This window comes from Trachurus trachurus (genome assembly GCF_905171665.1).
Source record: "Trachurus trachurus genome assembly, chromosome: 4".
Classification (NCBI taxonomy): Eukaryota; Metazoa; Chordata; class Actinopteri; order Carangiformes; family Carangidae; genus Trachurus; species Trachurus trachurus.
The window spans coordinates 29138401-29159204 of record NC_139898.1 but is presented as its reverse complement, the minus strand read 5'-3'; the positions used below and the strand labels follow the sequence as shown (position 1 = coordinate 29159204).

The 20804-nt window shown below is 41.2% G+C and overlaps 1 protein-coding gene across 1 annotated transcript in view; it reads right to left on the bottom strand.

The window, feature by feature from the left end:
* Positions 1–19720, bottom strand: part of exoc2 (exocyst complex component 2) — a 48870-nt gene extending 29150 nt beyond the window's left edge. Inside the window, exons 1-6 of the mRNA XM_083970710.1 lie at positions 19681–19720; positions 9296–9462; positions 7036–7212; positions 5886–6012; positions 3244–3357; positions 1814–1938 (exon numbers count right to left, since the gene is read on the bottom strand). Coding sequence (XP_083826836.1) covers positions 1814–1938; positions 3244–3357; positions 5886–6012; positions 7036–7212; positions 9296–9413 — 661 coding nt within the window. The 5' untranslated portion in view covers positions 9414–9462; positions 19681–19720. The remainder of the gene's footprint in view (positions 1–1813; positions 1939–3243; positions 3358–5885; positions 6013–7035; positions 7213–9295; positions 9463–19680) is intronic.
* Between the last annotated feature and the right edge of the window lie 1084 nt (positions 19721–20804).

The following is a 20804-nucleotide window of genomic DNA, read 5'->3' as shown; positions in this document are numbered from 1 at the left end:
ACATTTTGTGACCGTTTGTAGCTTTCATAAAGTTGTTACAGCAAATATTTGCCTGTTTACACATCGAGCAGACAGACACACAGCACTGTTGACATTAATGTCTCTGGCCACTTTAACCAACACTGAAAAACATCAGAGCTATGACTAAAGGAAAATCTTTGAGAATCACTAGAGCAGTGGTTCCTAACCTTTTTTGGCTTGTGACCCCATTTTTACATCACAAATTTCTGGTGACCCCGTCAATCAAGATGCTCAATTTATATTTGAGAAAGTGAAAGTATAGAATACAGTTGAAGAATAAAACAATAAAAGAATAATAATTAGTTGAAAAAATATTTTTATCAGTCATTTTTTTTTAATCAATTACTAGCCATTTCAGGCGACCCCATTTGAATTCCAGGTGACCTCACATGGGGTCTCGCCCCTAAGGTTGAAAAACACTGCACTAGAGTCTTCATTCACTGGTTAAAGTTGATTCTCCTTGAAATGATACCACATAAATTAAAAAGACTACCGGTATGTCCGTTGGTTATTTAAAGGGAAAGTTCAACATTTTGGCAAATTCGCCTATTGCCATAATCCTTATAGTCAAAGGAGTTTTGAGATCTGCGGGGCAGAGACGCAAGTTTGATGAGGGACAGGGGAGCTGTAACGTTCACCTCCATTGTTTTTTCTAAACAGCTTGCGATCTCAAAACAACATGCACCGATAATTAAAGGTAATGAACCTACTGCTATGACTATAGGGATTACCGTATGGCAATAGGCGAATTTGCCAAAATGTTGAACTGCTCCACATCCATCTAAAATGACCATAATATTCCCCAAAGTCTAATTCATAAAGTAGAGAGTCTCATCATCAGGGTGGGTCTGTGTGCAGTTACTTCCATCCTGTCACACAGGTCATAAAGCATCACCACCAGCTCTCGGTTCACAGGTCACTCGAGTCCACCCATGGTGTGCGCTGCTTCCTCCGTGTGTGTGGAGACTGTACATTTCCCATTGGGGCAGTGGGCACACAGTAGGCACGCTCAGTCTGAACGTGAGAATGACTGTGCATTGTTCCCATTGGTCATATTGGGTCTGTTATCAGCACTATCAGTCCTAATACTCTGGCCTGCATTGTGTTGGGCTGCTCCGTTTATTTAGATTCAGCCACTAACAATGAAAACATTGCCTCTGTCCCAATCGGGGCACAAACATACGGAAAGCAATAATAATAATGATGGAGGCAGAAAAAGTGTACGTATAAATAGTAAGCGGAAGTAACTGAGCGGCTACGGCGGGAGCAGAGAGTAAACAGACAAAAGTATGAATGATGAGGCGAACAATTGATTTGAGGTACCTGGCAGAGCGACAGCAGTCAGTCTCTGCTACCTTGAAATCTTTCTGGCAGCAAAGGCTTAGTGTGTGAGTATGTGTGTGTGTATATATGTGTGTGTCCACTTCCTGGCTCTAGGGAGACTCAAGCGAAACTGTGTGTGACAGGTGAGAGCTGATCTCATTTTGATGAAGGTGAATTAGCCGTGTTGTGGTTGGCTGGTGTAACAGTTGTACAAAGTGGAGGGTGTTCACACGGCGTCCAAATGAGCCTCTTTAATCAACCGCTGCTAAACCGCAAGTGAGGGGAGAGAGAGAAAAAAAAAATTCCCGAGACACATGCCTACTTTTCTCCTCTCAAAAAAAAAAAAAAAAAAAAATCAAGAGTTCCTTTCTGAGCAGAGATGAAGAGTGATGATTTGCAAGTTTGTGTATTCATTGCAGACCATTTGGTGCGGTTCCACAGCAGACAAAAATGTGTTAATCCCTCTCACCTGCTAGAGCGTCCTGGGCCTCAAAGAACGTGCTGAGGCCTCCTTTCACGTAGGCCAGACTCCCCTCGTTCTTCTTCGTGGCCTGTTTCTTCAGGTTCGTGGCTGCAGCCTTCAGATTCTCGAAACTGAGGAAACAACAAAAACAATGTTTCCAAGTCGTTAATGATTAGTTTTGCTTTTTCAGCACACTCCGTTTTTTGTTTTTTTTTCCCCCAAGAGCCGAGGTGAGTATTTCAGAGAGCTTATTTTGTGCACCGTCCAAAACCCAAACACGCTGGATCTTACAAATGATTCAAAAACCAGAGAACTACATATCTCAGCTGTATGACACCCTAATATTATTCTACAATTTTGTTGTCTGAGAATGATTAACTACACAACTCTTGTGTGCGCTGTGTGTCTGTGCGGAGACACATGATTGCTGGACACACACATCTGTAGCCAAGTGTAAGTGCATGTGTGTGTGTCTGTGTCAAGAGTCTTGAGTGAGGTTTCCTCCGCAGGAAGAAACAGTCACCCAGCGAGGTCCAAACAGAGGCCCCTGGTCATGCTGGATCCTGGGGTCTGGGTTACCGGGAGGCTAAGCAGGGGGAGAGGAAGCCAGGAGAGTCCAAAATAACTCTCCTCTGCCCCGACATGACAGTCGACTGGAGTCAGGGCTCCTGGGTCAGCAGGCGGCCTCGTCTACATACCTCGCTGCTCTGACAGTGACCAGCTGACAAGTGTGTGGATAAATCAAAATTAAAGTCAGAGAGTTCTCTCGTTCTCTTTTCAATTCATTCACCTCCACGCGTTAGTCTCCATGTCATTCTTCTTGTTTCACTTCTTATATATGTATATATACTTTTTCAATCAAAATGTAAAGCACTTTGAACGGCATTTATTTGCTTTGAAAGGTGCTATATAAATACAATTTCATTGATTGATTGATTGATTGATTGATTGATGAAAACAGCAATTATTCTATCAATCTTTTGTTAGATTAATTAGTTAACCCGTTAATCCTTTGATCAAACCTTGATTCAATTTACCTGTTTCGCTTGAACACCAGTACAGAACTATAATATATTTGCTTTACTATCATGGAAGAAAAATGAACCTATTCAAATATGAGAAACTTGAGGCTTGAAAAATCATCAGTTTATTCATTTTTTGTTGATTAACTGATCAGGCCAGAGGGAATTGAACCTCAGGTTTTGCCTTTACATCCATTGGTAGTTTCCTGTCTCTTCTATCTCTCTTGTTTAGTTGATCTCAGTTGAGAACAAAAAAAACGGACACTTCTAGGAAAGTAAGGTTCATAGGTTCACAGGTTCTTTCCAGGCAGCTTCAGGCAAAGAGACAGATGTTGTCCTTTCCCCTTTGCCTTAGTTTGTTATTAGTTGTGAAGGATGGTGACTTAAGAAGACGAGTGGTTACAAAGTGCGTACCTGGACCCTGCATGGTTTTCTATGAGGTACCAGGTGGCAGAGAAGTTCTCACTGGTGAAGTCTCCACTCATTCCTGGAAACGTCATCTCCATGTCACTCTGGGGGATTTTGCCTCTGGCAGAAGACAAATAAACAAAGATGAAAAGATGCACAGTAGTTACATGTAGGAAAGTAGTATAATTGATATAATTTATACATTAATGACAAGCTGTGACTGAATATGGCAAAAGAACTGTGTCAATATAGTGAGGTTATTTGTTTCATGTGATGCTGGTGAATGCGTTTCCAGCAGGGGGCAGTGTGCAGCCAGGAACTACCCAGGCTGGGAGAGCTTGGCGTGGGAAGTGCAGTGTGTGACGCCTGGGTGCCCCTGGAGGACCCAGTACTCATTAGGGAGTCTTGATCTCTACTAATGACCCGTGGTCTACACAAACCAAACCCCCCACACCACCATCACCACCCACTCTGCAGCTACACACACACACCCACACATATGTAGAAAAACCAACACACCCCGACTGTACAGTGTTCAAGTCGGTCAAACTGAATATCCATACATAGGAATACACACACTGCACACAGGGAACATGTTGTAGCTGTGAGGTCAAACACACACGCACACACACATACATACACACACACACTGACTGATGCATATGGACAAAAATAAAGATATTACATCTACAAATATTTGGGACATGAAATATTATTTAAAAAGGTAGAAACAATTGCAATGTTAAAGACACGAAAGTGCAAGTTTCAAATATCTTAATCATCACAATATGTTATATTTTGGGATGTATAAAAAACACTGAAATTAACTTAATTTTTAAACTTTTTTTTTCAGTGTGGTGAAATTTATGTTTAAGAAAAAATCTTACAAGTCTTACAAGTGTGAATGTATTTGAAGTAAACACAAAATGTAGCCGGTCTAATTCCCTCTGTGGCGCTTGTTGTTTTCAATTTAACCCAAAAGACACCAAACAAAACAACAGGAAATTTTACAAACCCCACTCGATAATTTTACATTCAATAATAACAACTGGGGTCCTTAGCAGCATGTTCTTCTAAATAATTAAGTTTTAATAACTGACACAACATCAGTCAATCTCTATCAATCATCTACATTCTGCTTGCAGAAGGTGCACAGTGCACAAACAGGTTCATCACTACAGGTTCTGCATGTTCAGTAGATGATAGTTATTGTGCTATATTATAGTTTCAGCATTACACAAATTATAGCAAAGCCCGACAACGAGCTGCTGGCGTCCTGTCTATCGTATATGTATAATGTATATATCTTCAACTTTGTCAAAGTCCTGAACTACGACCTTCAAACGCGTTTCAAACTGTTGTTTCACTTAAGTGTATTGGACTGTTCAAACATAGAGAAAGTCTTAAGAAGAGAAGCTCTTCGTCATGTGGAAATCGGTTGCAGGAAACATCTGTAGTGCAGCAAACAGTAAAGTAAATTTGAAAGACACCGCAGCTTAGTTTATAACAAGCACCATGTGACCTACCTGCAGAGATTATTATTATTACCTGGTTATACTGTTTATATTATGTGCACATGGATAATAACTAATAGTTTTCTCATTGACACTAGTTTGTTGAGAGGAGCCTGTTCATTTTATCTCTAGTTTACACCATTAAAAACATTATTTCCATCTGAGTGACTGGTCAAATATATTGTGTGACTTACTGGGACTCCTATTATATACATATTGTGTTTTCTGTTACAAGTTGGTGTCAACTAAACGCTACTTTGTGTAGTTCACCCCCATTTTAATCTAGTAATTGATCGGTCTCCACTTGTTACACACTTGTTTTAGAACTGGGCCAAGTATGACGCTACGGACCGGACAGCTGGCGCAAACAGCTACAGCTAAATAACCCTCCAGTTACATCACTACACAAAGATGTACACAACCACGTAGATAGAGCAGACAAACAAACAACACTCCTCTTGTGTTGTTGAACGTCCTCATGTAACGGATCGACTGCTGCTGATTCCATGTGTTGGTGTCAGAGGGGAATCGTGCAGACTCTGCTGCTGCTGCTGCTGCTGCTGCTGGGATGTTTTACGCAACCCCTTCTTTTCGGGAGGTGAGTGAATGGTACAGCCTGTTTATGAGGGGGTCTCGTCTCTGGTCACGAGCGGTCACTTGCCCCCGGCCCCTCTAAACCAAACAAACACTAACCCAGAAATGCCAGAATCTGACAACACAAACTATACATTACAACTCCCGCGCTCCCTGCCAGGCGCGTGGGAGGCGAGCACCGCGCCACGCTGCCTCCGAGGCGGTCTACGTACATCTTGTAATGGGTCACTGCTTTAGCTCTTTTCCAAATCCCTTTCTGTCGTTGTCCGCTCTGCTTTTTTTTTTTTTTTTTTGTGTGTGCACAATGATTCTGTTTCCAATCCCTCCGTGCAGTGGTTAGAGGCTGTTCAGCCATTGCTGCGTTGGCATAATATTTCAAACGCCTGCATATGGGGAGAGTTTGTTTCTGCTTAGGGATGTAAACCATGACTCAATGACTAGAGCGTGTGTGTTTATGGCGGCGTGATTGTGCTGCGCGATTTTCTTTTTTTCTCTGTGTGTGTGTGTGTGTGTGTGTGTGTGTGTTGGTAGGTTCTGTACTTGTCTATGTCGATGCCCAGTGGATTGCTGGGGCGCAGCGAGAGGGGGGAGATGCCTTTGTTGCGGTCGGTCCTCATGTCGTAGTAGTTCATCTCATCCACCCACACGGCAGACTGGTCCAGGATACCTGCAGGACAGGGCAGGACAGAGGAGACACACGTCACTGCAGCTCTGCAACACAACCCAGATGTTCGCTTGCACACACACACACACACAGAGTTTCTCTCTAACCACCCGCATGCAAACATGAACGTTCAATATACGCAATAAAATGTAGGAAGCACTTGTGGCCTTACACGCTTTAACTTGTTACATTTTTATACATTATCTGTACCTTTTTTTTTTTTTTTTTTTTTAAATCCTTGATATTGTAATTATGTTTGTCTGTAACGTCCAAGAAGAGACACAACTCAACTTTATAGATGTGAGTGAACAAGACATAAGCTAATGCAGAAAACATCGTCATTCATTATCCTGATGTTGCATTTAATTATGCAATGCAAATAAAATGCTGAAAACATACATGCAGCATGAAGTTGTATATAGCGGCAGACGTTTCTTTATAAACACGCCGGTAGTCAATATCTCTAGTGATACTTGAATCATACAGTGTATTGTTAAAACAAAAATAAACACTGTCGGCTGATTGTCCGTGTGGTCAAGCTTCCAGACATCTACAGTCCATGTGCTCTAGTTATTGTGATTTTTTTTTTTTTTTCCTTGTCGTGTTTTATTTATTTGGAGTTTGCAATTTGTCAAAGTGATAAACACATTTTTTTTGTTTATGTTTTGTGTATTTAAAAGTTGCAGAGCGTGGAGCTCCCTCGCCGACCGCGGGGATGGGTGGAGGGGAGAGGAGAGGGTCCTCCCATGTTTTCATCCTGATAAAATTGGCTTTTCTGAAAAAAAATGATGCATGTCGAATACGAAGGTCGGCACAGAGTCAAAGAGTCTTGTGAATGAGGGGGGAATTAACTATATTATACAAATTAAAGGGAGAAGATGAAGTGATGTTTTTACTTTGAAGATGTGACGGCCACTTTTTCACTATTTTCCGACATTTCATCAGCTCAATAATAAACTGATTCTTCAATAAAGAAATGAACTGCTAATGTAATGTCTCTCTCTTATTCTGCCCTCTGAGTCTCACCGATCCTCTCGGGTCTGAGCAGCTTGAAGGAGACGGTGGAGGTCCCGAGGCCTCCAGACTTGGTGGTGACGATGATCTCTCCCTTGTCGTCTTTGGCGGGACCGACGCGGCACACTATCTTACTGGCCGACATCCACTCGGCTGTCAGCAGGCAGTTATGGCCGCAGATCGACAGACCTGTGAGGCGGAAGAGAGAGGGAGAGAGAGAGAAAGAAAGAGGGTGAGAAGGGTGAGAGATACAGACACACAGTGACAGCAAAAATAAACAAACTGAAGCACCGACACACACACACATACACACACACACATGGATGATCTACAACGAGAGGTGCAGCACTCAGGCAGAAATTGGCATCTCTCAGCGAGTTTAGTGAAAACTGTCACCAGGGGTCAAAGTTGAAGTTGGGGTCGCGGTGGGCGTGGGTGGCCGTGACCTTCCTTCCTCTCACTCAGCTCCTTTAAACTAACGTGTGTCACTTCAGTGCTAAGTGGCTCATTACTGGCACAATGTGTGTATATATGTGTGTGTGCACTTGGCCGCTGCATCTGTCGCCTCTTTTTTTAAAGACCCTCTTGAAAACTATTTGGACACTAGAAGACAGACGCAGGGATTACAGCTGAGGGGAGTCCGAAAAGCTTCACATGTGTATAATCAAACATTATAAAAGCTGATCAACAAATAGCCCATAAAACCGTGAATAATATGCCCATTAGAGTCAAATTTCCTGCCTCTGTTCTTTCGCTGGCCACTTTGTTTGAATACACAAGCACTCACACACATTTGTGCATATCTAATTATCTAATTCCAGGCCCCAGGGACATTCATGGTCAGAAATAGACCTGTATCACTGGCCAAAGCACAGCTTGCCAAGCAAATGGAGCAGTGTGTGTGTGTGGTTGTGTGGTTGTGTGAGTGTGTGTGAGTCCTGTGTCCCACCTCCAATAAAACCTGAAAGAAGCCGGGTTAGACGGGGAATTCGAGAACAAGAGGGAAAAAATATCAGCATAGAAAAAGTGTGACCAGCTCATAATGGGAACAAGATGGAGGAGGCTAGTCCATCTGTGTGGTAAATGGAAAAAAAATAATATATTTGCACATTAATTCATGTTGATAAGCTCTAGAGTTTCTCCAACAAGGCATACGGTAATCTAAATATTTACACAAAACAAAAAAATGCTTTTCGTGTGTTGCAGATGAGGTTGAATTATACAAAAACAAAAATATGAGTATTTGGTTTGGTTAGTCTGGGCTGCCATTTTTCTTTTTGTTAATGTGTTTTTTTTTTTCTTAAACTCATAAGCTGGTGTGAGAACTTTCAAGACCACTTCCAACGTTAAATATTTGATACATACAAAGAATATGTGTGAATTTATAATAATAGAATTAAATGGTAACTTAATAATATTTCATTTTGCTTTTTGAAACCAAATTTCCTTCATCTGAAAACATCTGTTTCAATTCAACACCAATTTAAAATTCATGCATTAAACCTGTTAAAATTAATAGTTCCTCTCTGCTGAATTGTCGAAAACAAAACAATTAAAAATGTATTTTCAACATATTAATGTATGATTAGAACTTAACCTGCTCATTATGACTTATTACCTTATTTAACTTGCCTGGAAAAATAAAACCTAAATAATGAAAAAGTGATGAAATCCTTATTCACAGGGGAACAAAGAACAAATTGTCCTGTCCACTTACAGATCATATAAACAAAACCAAACTTTAAACCCGCCTGTTTAAAAAAGAGGCCGCTGTGGTTTGTTGATGTATAGGTTAATAAAATCAAGTTAATACAACTTCAGTTACAAAATACTCGACATACCGGAGCAGAAATTAAATGACAAAAAAATAAATCAGCTACATTTAGTGAGCATCAGTGTCTCCCTCCTTCAGCAAAACCAACAGAGAAATAAACCATCAAAATCATCACCTAGGAATTATTATTTATGGTAAAACAAATAAATGTTTATTACATAATGTGTTGACGTTTTTCAACACATCTGTGTAATAATCCAAACACTGTATATTTATCTTCACATATTCATGCACGTGAATATATACATATTTTAACAAGGAAGAAAAATATTAATGCAAAGTATGTAAAACACTACCAGAATGATATGAATGCTTTTATTCCCCAAATATTTCTGAGGGGAAATTTATTTTCAAAAATTAAACAAACATAGAAACTACAACGCTTGGCCCTGCGCCGCGTGTGTCGTTAACTATGTGGTTTTTAAAAAAATGCATTACCTATGAGGTCAGCTGGGCCCGTGCCCAGGTTCTCTCCACGGATGGTGACTTTGGTCCAGGCCGCTCCCTCTTTGGGTGAGATGCCCGTGACGAGCGGGGGCTGGCGGGCGCGAGACATGGCGGTGGCCTGAGGCGGGCGGACGGGAACGCGAGGAATCGATCAGCACCTGGAGGAGAGCAGGCGGAGAGAGAGAGAGAGAGAGGAAGAAGAGGACATGGTGGGTAACAGAACTCAACAAACCTCCCGAGCATTGACAATTCAATTAACACAGACATGAAACCTTCAGACATGAAGCCACCAGAGACAAAGTGATCAGGTAATCAATACATTGGTCTACTGAGGGAAAAAATAAAATGAGAGTTTTGGTCATAATTGTGCACATAATAAAAGTAGAGTTGATAAAGTAAAGTAAAATCACACAGATTGTCAGATTTGTATATTTGCCTGCATGACTTTGCTTTATCATTGTAAAACTACTACCTTTAATTATGTATTTAAAATAATTTTGGCCTTTTAAAGAAAAATATTTACTAATTGTTTAATAGAAAAAAATTCATTGTAAAATAATCATTACATGACATAACTCATAAAGCTATAATTTCCTGCACGTTAGACACAAAAACGCTCCTCCTATCTGTAACTACAAGCCGCCTAACAAAAGTGCATGCGATAAACAATACCTGTTTGTTGTAATAGTAATAAAAAAAAAAACAACGTTGAGTGAACATGGAACCAAAGCTGGTGATCCTACAGTACATCCCTCTATATATAAATAATCATAAATGCAGTGAATTCCTTCTTCTTTTTCTTCTTCTTTCCGCCAGCCGCTTTGACTGAATCACCAGGCAGCCACATGCTTTTCTGCTGTTTTTCTGTTTTGTTTTGTTTTGTTTTTTTGAACGGACCGGGGACAGCAAAAGTACGATGAGAATTTGGATGGCAGTCCGTGTTAATTTCCCACCCTGTAGGTCTCCAAACAACGTATGCATTGCAGCAGTTATCTCTCAGATAATAGGAAAAATAGAGAAGGGAGCCAAGAATGAAGGAGCAGACAGAGAGCAGGGAGGAAAGGAAGAATGTAAACCTCACAGCGAAGGATAAATAAACCTGGCCTCCCCAATCATTCCACATAAGCCCACACAATACAGTACAGATTATGGTACCAGAGCAAAAAGGAGCACCCATGGAAATCAGTTCATGTTCAGGCTGCATGTGTAAAAAGGAAGAGAGGGAAAGAGTCCAAAATGAGGAGAAATTGAAAGGATGTATTTCAGCAGCACAGATGTTTGCTAATAAATTACTGCCAGGTCTCAAGGAGGCTGGCTGACCGATCTGGACTCTCTGAACGCAGCTTGAAGGAGGCTTCCGCCCTTTTGCTCTGCAGCCAAAACACGTTCTCCACAAACAATGCAGCGGAGTTCACACGGACCGGACCTGCGCCGAAGCTCGCGGCGGTAACCCTTTACACAGTTATATGCTCACTAATTAGGTGTAGGTGCACGACTGGGGTGTAATAACACTTCCAAGAGCCAACGGGAGCTCCACTATCAAAGGAAATCTAAACTGACGGAGCGCAACACGGATTCGTCTACTTGTTAAAGAGACTTTCCTGTGATGAGGAAGTCACGAGATTGAACCCCTTCAGGAGGCAACACGTCCTTCAAGAGCTCAATAAAAAAAAAAAACATGATCAGGGAGGAAACTTCAGATTATTGTCCATCATTGATGAATCTGAGAATCTCATTTTGATTAATCAATGAATTGTTTAGTCTATGGAATATGCAAAGGCACTGGTGGAAAAAAAATGCCAATTACAATTTCCAAGAGGCCAAGGGGGATGTGTCTGAGTTCAGCCAACTGTCCGAAGCCAAGAGATTTCAAATCAACATAAAAATGCAGAAAAACAAACAACAAGCTCAACAAATGGAGCAAACCATTTCCAATCCTGTCAGGATGCAATGGGTTTGTCTGAGAAAAGATCACACTGAAAAAAAGTGTTTTTGAAAAGTGTCAAGTCTTTTTTTATTATCAGTTTTAAAAAAATGTTGCATGGCCCTTTATCCTGAAATGATTGGCCTCCACAAAATTTATCAGAAACTATTCTGACAGTCGGTTAATTGAATAATTCTTTAAGTAAGTCATTTCCTGTCTTGGTACGTTATATTTAAGTTTTGAAAACGTGACAGAAATCTTTTATCGTCTATTATACGATCTTATACTTTATGGTTTAAAACAACATCAAATTTAATCTGAGAAAACAATCAGCAGATTAATCAATCTAAAACTTTCCCAGGACAACAGTCAGTGCAACCTGTCACTCAGCACAGTTGTCTACATTTTGTGAAGCCCGGCTCTGTCCCATCTCATTAGACATTGGTTAGACACGCTGAGTTCAAATAAACAGCAGTGTCAACATCTCGTTGCTTCAGGACACTGGAGCAGCATAATGTCAAGTGTTTCCCTCCAAAATCAAAAAACATATCAAAACACATCTCGGTTGGAGAAAGCTAAAAAAAAAAATCAATTAATCTGTCAATATATTGGACTGACTGACAGATTAACACTGAAGTTGCACCAGTCCACATCTCATCAACTGCTGCAGGATTTGGCCTGTGGCACTAAGTCAACATGACAGGATTGGGATTTTCACCCCAGTGCCCATTAACAGTTTTGAAAATGTGGGAATTTTATGGAGGGAAAACTTTGACGCATGGCACAACAAATTAGCAGCAATGGGACTACGGCTCACGCATCAACCCACCTATAAAAAAGCTCCACCGCCAACCTTTCTCGGAAACCTTTCTACCCCATCCCAAACCTCCACTGCCCTGACATCCCAAGAGTTAACGAGAAAACTCCGGCGGGATTTACCCCCGTGTTGTTGCTGCTGCCCCTGCGCTTGTCAGAGGAAATGGAGGGGGCTATGGATCTGACATGAAGAAGATAAGAGGTTAACAGGCCTAAAACAAGAGCTCGGTGTATCCCTTCATCAATCCCACATGTTTAGAGTGGGAGCGCTGAGGGCCAAGAGGACTGGCCTCTTTATTTTGTATAATTCTGATTCTGCTTCCAGGAGTGTTTCTATCCTAACCCCCCCCTCCCCTCCCCTCTGCCTCCGCCGCCGCCCCCTGCCCCCCTTTCCTCATCTTGGAAATACACGTGCACAAACACACAGATATCCCGCACACACATACACACACTCACACTCATACACACACACACATACACGCTGGGCAGAATGACAGCTCAGCTACGTTGCGTGCGAGGGGCCCGAGCTGGTGTTGTGTGGTCTGTGTGTATGCGAGTATGTGGAAGGATCTGCGGAGAGGTCTGGGCAGTGTGTATGTGTGTATATGTGTGTGTGTGTGTGTGTTAGTGTGTGTGTATATGTGCGTGTGTGGTCTGGGTGTGTGGTCTCTGGCGCGGGCCTGGGGAGAGCCTGCTGACGGCTGGGATGAGAAAAGAGCCGCTGTGTTTACTTTACTCTGGGGGCTGTGCATGGACACGGGAACACTGCCCAGACCCCTCTCTATAACACCAGCGTGCACGCACACACACGTGCACAAACACACACATACACACAAGTGCACGGAAACTCACAGAAAGTCACACAGAAAAACGACGGAGACACAAGTCTCATGTCACGCACAATCACAAATACCCTGCAAACTAGGTAATAGAAACTACAGCTTTACACTGTGAATGGGTTTTTCCTTAAAGTAGCATGAAGAGGAAAACACACTAAAAAAAAAAAAAAAAAAGAGCTGGAAACTTATGAGGTAGGTAGCGTTTTCCACAAATAGGGTGGGTGGGGGGTGGTGGGATAAAGGTATTAACCTCTAGGGGGCATCAGAGGATTCCCAGATTCTCCTCCATCATGTGTTAAGCCGTGTTGTAGCGCGCAGGTTAAATTAAATCACTGACAACACAGAAGCAGACTGAGCCTCCTTTTCTCTTCGCTCTATGATGCTGCTAGAGCCCCCCCAACCCCAACCTCTCTCCCTCTCTCCCTCTCCTTCTCTCTCCCTCTAGTAACAGGGCTAAAAAGGCACGTTTGTTTTCCTTGGAGGCTGACTAACAAACAGCAGGGCTGGCTCTAATCGGTGTGGTAGCTGTGGAGGTCTGAGGCTTGGGATCCTCTTGCAGCGCTGCTAACGCGACGGGACAGCCCTCTTCCTCAGCTCTCTTCCTCCAGGATCCAGACAGAAAAGCAAAAAAAAAAAGAGAAGACTTTTCATTAAAAGCTCTAAACAAATCTTTTTTGCCACACGAAACCGTTTCATTTTCACATACCACGCTCCAAGAACTGCTGCATTACACGGGGGTTTTGGGGCTAAGATGGAAGCGATAGATTTGTTTTTTTCATGCAAAACAGAAGACTGACTGACTTTGGATAAAAGACGCTTTTAAAACAAATCACAACGCACACACACACACACACACACACAATACTGGATAACCATTATTTAGACAGTAAGAATGTCTGATTTTTCCATGCAACGATATATTCAACTCTTATGGAGCTGTGCTATATATATATAACATTTATTATTACTTTATAGCAACCTATTGTGTCTCACGGTTGTCAACAAAATAAAGCTCTAAAATAATTTTTCAGGGTTTAATTATAATTTGCTTGGAATCTTTCATTGCAAAAACAACAAACTTATCAGCAAGACATGATTACACTACAAGTCTATTAAGAATAATATTGATTTACCCAAAGCTGAAACAACTTTCTAAATAAATCTATTATTGTTATTATTTGCCAGATACATTCATTAATTTTGCTCATGCTTTTTATGTGTCCATGTATTTTTGTATGTTATTATTATTGCCTCTCATTGCAAATGAGAACTGGTTCCTCATTGACTTACATGGTTAAATAAAGGTTAAATAGAAAATAAAATCAATAAAAAATGGGGCAAAATTACAAAAAAAAAAGTCATTACCATTGTAAATTGAGGATTTGGGGGGGGTTTCAGACAAAAATCTGAGCTCATCACTTTCAGTTCTGAAAAACTTTGTAACATTTTGTAAATAAAATGTATAACTTAAAAAGATAAATAAATAAAAAATCATTGTTAATTGATAATTGTACGTCATACAAGATGCAAGTCACATTATTGCACTGCTCCTGTTTCAAATCAAGGACATTTGTGTCACGTCATCCCTGTCTGTCTCTCTCTGGGTCAAAGTGAGGATTCAACACACCTCCAGCTTTTTTTACTCCAACAACTTCAAAACATGACAAACTCTCTGCATCACAACAGACAAGACATGGTAATCTATTTAACCTGCCCGCCACATCAACACACGCACACGCTGCCGCCGCCACTTCTGCTGCTGCTGCATGACGATCTCATGAATAAGGCGTTCATATATACCGCTGCTCTGAGCTCAAAGGTGACTCACATATGGCAGTGATTGGCAAGTGTGTGTGTGTGTGTGTGTGTAGAAGAGATGATGGGTTTAGGGGGGCACAAAGGGACCCATTTAGACAGCTCATCACCCACAACCCCCCCCCCCCCTCCGTCGCCCATCAGAGAGGCTATAACCCCCCTCACTCCCCTCCTCCCGACACCACCACTAACACCATTTCAGTCCGTGCTCCCCAACATTACACAAACACCAAATTCCATCAAAGATCTCCGCTGAATGCACAGAGCCGGCCAAACATGACCCAGCCTGAGATGACTGGCCTGATCACACAGGCTGGGTGGAGCCTCAAACAATCCTCCTCAGTGTTCACACACACACACAGACACACACAGACACACACACACACACCCTGGGCACCACATGCCTCTAAGATGCCGCCGATCAGCCAAAAACTGACCGTATAATAATGTGTGTCAGTCGTATCATATTTCGAAATAAGCAGCGAATCATGATATCAACATGCACTGTGCAGGTTGTGTGTTTGGAAACAGATGCTGCGGCCACTTGGCCAGTCGCTGAGTTCTTCCACAATGAGTCAGCATCTCTCTCTCCTCCTCTGCAAACAGTTTAGTCCCACCATGCAGGACTCACGGAGACGGAGAGTCTTTTCGTGACAGAGAGGAGAGACGGAGCGAGTGATCAGATGTGTACGCCTCTGGCTCGCTATCCTGCCATCGCGACGCTCTGCCCACGGAGGTTTGTTATCTTTAGGGCTTTTCTGTTTGTTTGTTTGTCAGACTCTCCAGTGCTTTTTCAGAGTCGGGCCTATAACCAAGCGGAGTCCCCAATTTCCCATATAAAAACCCTGCAACAATAAACAGAAATATAAAGTATGGGTCTGCAAATGCAAGAAGATGTTTTCAGAGGATTAAGAGGCTGGAGACAGGCAGCTCTGCCCGATGACATGGTGAAAACGGAGAGATTTGAACCTTCATGAGGGAGGGAGGCTGTTAACTCTGCTGCCCCGGCTGCTTTACATAAAGGAAAAACACTTCGCCAGCAGCGTGAGAACCTTCCACAGTGACATACAAATATAAATTATAAAAACATCCCAGCTTCCATTCAGGGGTCGCAACTTAAGAGTATTACATCAATTATTTTTTAATAATCAGGTCTTCATTCTCTCTGAAATATAAAAAATAAGAAAAAATAACAAACCGTGAGTTCCCAGGGACCAAAGTGACATTTTCAAACCGTTTCAAACTATTTATTACAGCGATTGTTGATTGGGAACTGAAAAACTATCAAATTTGTCGATCTACCCGTTGATTATTTTCTGATTAATCGTTTAAGCTACAAGTTAGAGTTAAGTTAAAGATACTTTTGCAGGAAATTACAACGTTACCGCAGAAAAATGCCACAAATGGTGACCTGAGTCAGGAAACATATATGAATATTGCCCTATTTATGTATTTATTGTCCTACTTATTGTACTTTTTATCTTACCCGATCTTAATTTGCACTGTATCGTACTTTCCTCCTCACTTGTATGCTCGTGTAAATGAATGTGGTGCAATGGTCAACTGTAGAAACAGAATTGGCCTATGGGATAAATAAAGTAATCTCATCTCAACTCAACTCAACTCAACATTCACCAAAACTGACATTAACTAATAAATAAACAAGTCAAATATTACAAAAATCTCAAAATATGCAATTTAAAGACTAGAACCAAGAAATACCTTTAAAAAAATGAAATGAATTATGAGTAAATGACAATAAATCAGAATCTTGTTATGGTCTACATTACATAAGCAGGCTCCACTAGTACTCAGTCTGACTCTTGTGGTCTGTTTCCCAACCCAGAGCTCCTCTTGTCTGTCTAGTCCAGGTCTGACTGGGTCACAGAAACCATACTGTGAAAACCAGTGGCCCCAGCGAGCCTGTCAGCGGGAGGAGGTGGTGGCGGGGGTAAAGGGGTAAAGGGGTGGGGGCTACCAGGTGGGGCCGACTGTGGAGAGCAGACAGGGGTGAGAGAAACGCGGCGCTTCGTAAACAAGGCTCGGCCTGACCCCCGTTGCTCGATTCACCCCAAAGGTCCGCGCTGCAACGGCAGTCGAGGAAAAGCCTCAAAAAAACACTACCCACCACATTCCACCAAAACAAACAAGCAAGGCCACCCAAATTTTTCAATTAGAGCCCTGGGAGGGAGGGAGAGAGGGGGAGAGGGATGGAGGGGGCAGGAAATGGATCAGTGTAGCCTTGCCCCCCCCTCCCACCACCACCACCACTTTCCCCTCGGCCAAGCTGTGCTGACTTTGGGGAGCAGAAGGAAGGAGAGGTGAGACACGGAGCTGTGGAGACTCTGACTGAGAGGCCGAGGACTTGTTAACACGGTTGTCAAGTCAAATGATGGAGGAGCTCCATGACAACTGATCCCTGGGATGTGGCGCCTGCATGCCCGGCCGCCCGGCCGCCCGGCCGCTGTATCTACCTGTCAATCTATTGGTCTCATTCAGTGCCTCATTACCTGGACACACATTACACACATAATAAAGGTCTAGTTTCCCTGGAAGAGGCCTATTTAAATAAAGTTTGTTGAAACATTTGATAAAAGCAGGCTTTTAGGAGGCGTTTACACCACAACAAGAGCTCTTTAGGTTCATCATTTAATTCATAGTTTAGTTTAGTTTAATATGTTTATTTGTATCAGGGACAGTGCACCAAATTTTAGTCTCGAAATGAGAGAAGATGCTTTGTACCGGTTTTATCTTACTAGTTACTTTACATCTGTATAGTCCCTAGGGAGGTGAGTAAGAACAATAAAGAGATAAAAACTGTCAACTTACATAACAGACCAAACATCCACACACAAGTGCATATATAGTACACCCGCTCACACATCACAAACACTCAGGTATAAAACATATTTCATATCAGAAGGAAATAAAAACTACAGTTATTCTATCTAAACCTTATGTGCAGTTTTCATCTCTCAAGTTATGAAACTTAATGACAACATGTTGCGCTCTCTAGTCAGAGATCAAGTTGTTGCAATTTCTAAGTGAGAGTTAAAGCAAAAACACACAACACTCGGGTCCAAGTTGTGAGAATTTCACAGTGAAAACCCTGAATATGGCTGAACCGGAGGGTCAAATGTGCAAAATTGAGGGCGTAGTTGAAAAGTGTTGGAAAAAATAACAAGACAAGGCTAATTAGTATGTTTATGACGTTATCACTTCACATTTGTGCTCTGCCTATAGCGTCAGACTTTAATCTGTTTGCTCCTCTCCTCGCTGCTCTCTTGGATTATGTATATGGTGTTTTAGCAGAGCCGTGTTCCCAAATAACTTGTTGAGATATTTTTCTGTTTCTGTTCCCAAACAATGGAACAAATCTGTAACGATGACTGAGCCACAGTCAATTCAGACAACATGTTGACTTCTTCTCAGTTATTTTCCAAGCTGCTGCTCTGCTGCTGTAATCTAATAATGTCATACCAAGATGCTGGAAACTGTTTTATTTACAATAGAGCTGCCTAATGGGTGGTAGGATTTTAAATTCATACAATTGTGATCGACAAACAGCAGAGTTGTGATGTAGCGTGATCGTTTTATTTTTGTTTAGCTCGGTCCCATTACGAACACATTACGGGTTGTTTCAAGTATAAACAAGGCGCTCGATACTTCATTATTTCTATGTTAAACTGAGGTTTCGTAATATTGTTACAGTCACGCAAACATGCAGTGCACCGTGTTCAAAGAGGTCAGGAGAGAAACCATGTCACCTGAGTAACTTTAACATTAACAAAACACACTCTACTCTACCTGCAAGCGTTGTGGTTAATCATTACAGTATTTAGATGTGTCACACAAAAGAAGATCTAAGCGCACAAGCTGCAGAATGAGTTGGAGGGGTAAAAGAGGATTTGTGAGGGTGGAAAAAAAGGAGATGTTATTGTTTACATACCACATGCCAATACAAAAACTATCAGTGGATTATCCTCCTGATTAATGAGACTTTGAGAAATACAATTTGATGGTGAGTGAGAAGTAATTTTAATCTATAACTAAACAATGATCTGCAATTTGTTTTTGTTTATATCTTAAAAGGATGCAGATCTAGTTGTAGTAGAAAAAATACCGTTTCTAAGTTATTTAGGTGTGTATTTTCTTCTTTTTTTTATTCATTCTGGGACTTTGAAAATGAATGAATTTATGGATTTTCTTCTGTGACTTGTAAAAATGAAAAAAATGAATGAATTCATGTATTTTATTTTGGTAAATACTGTATGCTGTAATGCTTTTCATTGTCTCTGTTGGATTTAATGTGCACCACCCCAGGAAGAATGGTCTTCGTCTCAATGAAGACTAATGGGGATCCAAAATAAACATAAAACAATGATGCAATGGATCTTAATGACATTACTTTCTTGCATCCATATGATTCAAATCGGACAAAAGCAAAATAAAGAGGGAAGTAGAAAAAAGATTGAGAGACTGAGGGACACCTCCTACAATGCATCAGTAAATAACACAGTGGCAGCTGTATAAAACAGTAGGTTGCATTAATAAGTACGTTACTAATGTGCAAACGCGTTACTATAGAGACGATGATGGTTAGTTAAAAACTACACTAAAATGTTGCTTCGTCTGCTGATTCAGTCGGTTAGACAGTGACTAGGCGGGGCTGACAGTCGTTTCTGCTGACATTAACTACTACGGACACGTCAAAGACACCCGGTTGAACGTATCGATCCATCTATAAGTGATCATAGAGGAAGCGATATCTGCTTTGTTGACAAAATTTGACATTAGCTTCGGTTAGCCTCCGCTCGCTAGCAAGCTCATTTGTCATGCGCCGGACGGGTTCACGGTCACTAACACTGCGTTTATTGTCAACATACAAGTGGCTTAAATATCAACCAAATGTGCTGTTATCACTTCGACTCTAAACCGAGTGTCTTAAGAGCAAGATATCTAATAAAAAGGGGGTCACTTACTGTTTGTAGCAGCTTGTCTGCAGCGACCGTTTCCTGTATCCTCTGACTTCCGGTTCTCCGCCCGCAGCCGCCCCTTCAAAATAAGACGACATGTTATCCTATAAAAATAAAATTTGATTGAAAATTAGAATAATAATAATATAAAAACACCTACACTCATAAAGTGAGTATCTTTTAACAATATTCATTAAATTGATAGTTTATTATTATGCAATATAATTTAGACAGTAGCCTATTTACTTGATAATGATGAAAAACAATTTTTGCATGTGGTGTGTGTCACATTTTTTTTACTAATGAAATAGGCTACTTGTTATCATAGCAATATCTATTTATAAAAGAGTGTCATATAGAATTTTAAACTTCCAAATTTTTCTGCTTTTACTTTGTTGAGGATAGTAGCTGCTGGTGGTCGGTCAGTGGAGGTAACCAAATATATTTACTTATATGTACTTAATTACAGTTTAGTGGAACAGTAGGCTATATTTGAATATTTTCATTGTGACTACATATCACATTTACACATTTTTAATAATATATTACATGTTAATGCATCAAAGTCTACAGAACTAATTTATGTGTTCCACTTTGTAGCTACTTAAGTGTCACATTAAATGCAGCACAAGTATTTTTACTTCTAGTTTTGCTTATTTACAGGATCTGAATATTTCGACTGCAGCACTGCTAACATCCTGCTCTTACATAACAGTATCTGCTTGAACAGAGAGACCTGTGATCTGGACAGATTTATCTGATTTTCCCTCTATTCGAATTTCCCTCTTTTGATTTTGCAGGTTGTTGGTTCTGCACATGAGGATCACTTCTGAGATTCATCAAAAGAGCAGTTTCTTCTATGCATTTGTCATTTGTTCGTGCTTAGATCTTAAGACTAAATGCAGCAGAGCAGCATGATCAGAATGCATGCATGGCCCTCTGAAGTATTGGATGTCCTTATGTGAGAATTGTGAAGCCCAGTGGGAGCTCCGCTTCTTTCTTCGTTTCTCTTTTCACGGTGCATCACTGAGGTATTTCCACTTGTTCTGGGAAAGGCGCAGCATCATTAGAAATGCAACAGAGACCACCCAGGCACACACTAGAACGCCGATACCATTACATTTATCTCA